The 3,921-nt window shown below is 43.6% G+C and overlaps 1 protein-coding gene across 1 annotated transcript; it reads right to left on the bottom strand.

Annotated features, from left to right (window-relative positions):
* Positions 1–331: 331 nt before the first annotated feature.
* Positions 332–2,571, bottom strand: LOC103694726 (Y-linked testis-specific protein 1-like). The gene is given in 2 exon segments (NM_001429715.1): positions 332–1,319; positions 2,408–2,571. A coding segment is annotated over 1 exon segment (795 nt). The 5' UTR covers positions 1,288–1,319; positions 2,408–2,571; the 3' UTR covers positions 332–492.
* Between the last annotated feature and the right edge of the window lie 1,350 nt (positions 2,572–3,921).

Raw genomic sequence — 3,921 nt, 5'->3', positions numbered from 1 at the left:
ACTTGAGTTCCAAGACCACCTCCCTGTTACCTGCCACTCTTTCCCCAACTGTCTGTTTCTCCCTCAAACTTCACCACAGAGAGTCTATCTATTTCTGGGCCCTCTCCACTGCTTCCTAAACATCCATCTTTTTTTTTCCTGTGCCATCCCTTCTCCTCTAAGCCTCATCTCCAGTTCTTTTTTCTCCCTAAATACCAGAACAGCTCAGTCCTGCTTGTTTTAGCCTATGTGACATTAGACTTACTGTTACAGCCTTGACCTTTCCGGCTTCCCCTCCATGTTCCATCCACCAAAGCCCATCTCCTCCACCAAAGTGTTCACAAACAACACATCACATCTCACATTTTAATTTTTACAGCAAAAACAAATTCCACTGGAAAAGACACTGGGGTTGTCAAAGGCCCTTGGGTATCTGAAACAAAGAAAAACAAACATTTTCCCCCAATCCTATAAATTACCCATCCAGGTCCCCCACACTTTGTGAATTTCACCTTAATGGATCTTTTCCACCAGATTATAGACGTAGATGAGGACGTCGCCATCAAACTTGATGAAGTACACGGAAGGCTTGGCTAGAACTTGGAAAATGACTTTGCCTATCTTTTTGGACCCGTCACTTCTGGTGTACTGCATGCATTGACCTGTTAAGATGTCGCTGTCAATGTCTGACTTCACCTCTGCTGGAGGAGTTTCTGGAATGATACGGAGGTTACCTTCTGCGTAATCATCCAGTAGCTGGTAGATGTATAGGAGTGGATCTTTTTCGTACGTGATGTAAAACGAGTCCTTCATGATCGGCACCTGGGCTAGGACCATCCCCCTCCAGATGTCCTTAGAGCCATGTTTGCCCTCAAATTTATGCTCCACAGCTCGGCCAACCATGGCACTTGCGAGATGGGCATCTTTCACTTGAGGAAAAACTACTTTGTGAGGCAAGACCTTAAGGTTTAAAATCCTCTCATCGCTTTGAAGTTCAAGTGCGTAGACACAGTCAATTCCATCATACTTGACCAGATAGAGAGAGGGATTTGTTGGCAGTTGATCTAAAACAATGGCCTTCCATTGAGTGATGGTATCATCACCTTCCTTCCATCCATGAGAAATTCTGCAGCCCACAATGTTCCCCAGGGCCTGGGGAGAAGGCCTCCCCCTCCTCCGCTTTTGGAAGGATGGTGTGCTCATCCTCCTCAGAGACATCCTCTTCTTCATGCCTGTAGACCTAGTGTGGTAGGCCACGGCACTCCTGGTCCACTGTCTTGTGGCTATCGTTCTGTGTTCAGGCTTCATACTTGCCCATGGCCTGGGTTTGAAGAGCTCCCCTGCTTAAACCAGACACAATGCTGTTGCCTCTGTCATATGAGTGCCTGCAAGAACAATGGGGCTGGGGTGGGGAGGGCACTGGACCAAGGCTCTTGTCTAAGAGAACTTTGGAGCAGGTGAAGAAGGTGATGGTAAACAGGTTTGAGCATCTGAATCTAATTCTGTCATAATCAGAAGTTCAAAGGAGGGCTGGGCAATGGTGGAGCACACCTTTAATTCCAGGACTCAAGAGGCAGAGGGAGGCAGACCTCTGTGAGATCAAGGCCAGCCTGGTCTACAGAGTTAGTTCCAGGATAGCCAAAGCTACCCACAGAAAAACCCTGTTTCAAAAACCAAAATCTAAAGTTCAAAGGGAAATGAACAAATAGTTCTCTACAGCTCAGAATAACATATTCAGACTTTGCCTCTGCTGAGGAACCTCTCCTTCAATGGCTAGGTCAGTGTGGGATTAAGTATCCCTGTCCCCCACTTAAGCAAGGAAACAATAGGATAACAAAGGAGAAAGGATAACAAAGGATCCAGAAGGGTGGCCACACCCCTCTTCTACCCTCTAACTGTGAGCTATGTGGCAACATCCACAAGTATCTGCCCAGAGACACAGCACACCAGTCCACTGACTTTCTGTATTGTGCATCCATACCTAGCCCCGCCCCCCAGGTTTATTCCGCGATGCTGTTGCATCTTCGACCGCAACAAGAGTCTTTTGTCTAGGCAACAACAGCCATTTATAAATAATGTCACCTGGGGTTGGGATTTAGATCAGTGGTAGAGCACTTGTCTAGCAAGGACAAGGCACTGGGTTCGGTCCTCATCTCCGAAAAAAAAAAAAAAAAGAAAAAACAACATCAAAAAAGAAATATTATCTCCTAAAATGCACAGGCACAGAGAGGCGCTTTGGCATTTTAGTAGAATTATGAATTAGATATTGTTAGCAAAGGATAATAAACTCCGGAGACTGACTAGCCTAGACCATCTGCCTATCTCTCAAACGAGGAAGACGTTAGAACATAAAGTTACTCGCTGTATGAGGGGAAACTATTAGCTTTCTGTGCTACAGGGTCCCAGTTATCTTCATAAACGTATTTACCGAAAGAAAATGTCCTAGTCGTCCAGATTCTGTCTTCTGAAAGCGGTCAGGCACTAAAAGCCTGTGGAACAATTGTGGGGTTCAGGAGATGAACTGGCTTTCACACACCACTTCGAAACTAGTGAACCCACCTTCAAGGAGTCAAGTGCCCCAAGTGGAAGAGATGTGCAACCTCAGCCCAGTGCTCTGTGACATCATCCAGGCTCTGCTTATGTCATAGAAGCCCTCTCAGGCCAGTTCCTTCCCTAGTAACGCTTAGAAACTTCCAGCATCTAGGTTTTAGCTTCTCATGTCGCCTCCTGGAGACCCAAAATAAAGTCCCCACCCAAATATTCTGATGAATCGAGTCACAATCTGCCCAAATAGCTCTTTTCATGCATTTTTTTCTGAAAAATTCTTTGGTTTCTGAGTCACCAACATCCTTGGTGGTTATTTTCCCAGCTCCTATCTTTCCTTTGGTTATCTTTAAGCCATTCTCTGTATCAGAAATATTGCTAGCCTCTCTCTCTCCGAGGCAGCCCACTGGATAGCACACCAAAATTAGCTTTATCAAAACCCACAATTAGAGGAGAGCCATTTTTATTCAAACAAAGCTGGAATTTGCCAGGATTAAATATCTTGTATTGAAGTCAATGGCAATCATGAATTTTGGATTCTTTGCAAAGAGCGAGAAAATATTAGCTCCTGGACCCTCTTCCAAAGTCGGGATAAACTGATGACAAACCCGATATCCACCAGTAATATTTTAAATGTTTTTAAAATTTACCAGCACTTCTGGTTACAAGGAATTTATTAGATAAATGCAGCAAAACAGGATGAAATAGATGAGGTAATTTTATTTTTGAAATATGGGTAGACAGAATACTGGGTGCAGGTAAGTATGGAATTTACCTGTAAATTACAGGGCACTTTAATTGTTTGTGTCACATATTTCTTCAGATCTTCCAAAGGATTCTTTTCAGAATCCTCCACTGTCCCCACTACACTCTGACCATCCCTTCCCTCTTCCCAATAATTCCCTTCCACTTTAACATTATAATTTTTTTAAATATACTTAGAGATTAACAACTTATGGCAGCTTTTTAAAATCTCTCCACTTTTCTAAGTGCACTGTCTTCTTTTCCTTCCTTCTATCTTAGTTTTAAGCACATTTTCCACCACACTTTGAGTTTTACTCTCTCTCTGCTCTTATTACTTCTCTGCCATTATGTGCCTGTTGGTCCACTATGTGGCTGACCTCAATGTGGGGTTAACTCAAATACATGATTTTTCCCTCTTTTCACCCCTTCAACTTCCTTCTCTAGGCACCTGCTGAGATTTAAAGCCTTGGGAATTTTTTTAAGTCTGGAAAGCACACAAACACACACAGAAACACACACACATGCACACACAAACACACACACAAACATAAACATATACACACTAAAAACAAACACAGAGACAGAGAGAGAGAGACAGAGAGAGTCACAGAGAGAGACAAAGCGCCCATGAGAAAACATGTAATCTTTCTATGA

The sequence above is a fragment of the Rattus norvegicus genome, chromosome Y (genome assembly GCF_021556685.1).
Source record: "Rattus norvegicus strain SHRSP/BbbUtx chromosome Y, alternate assembly SHRSP_T2T, whole genome shotgun sequence".
NCBI classification, from domain to species: Eukaryota; Metazoa; Chordata; class Mammalia; order Rodentia; family Muridae; genus Rattus; species Rattus norvegicus.
Note: the sequence above shows the minus strand (reverse complement) of the source record. Positions and strands in the feature narration are given on the sequence as shown.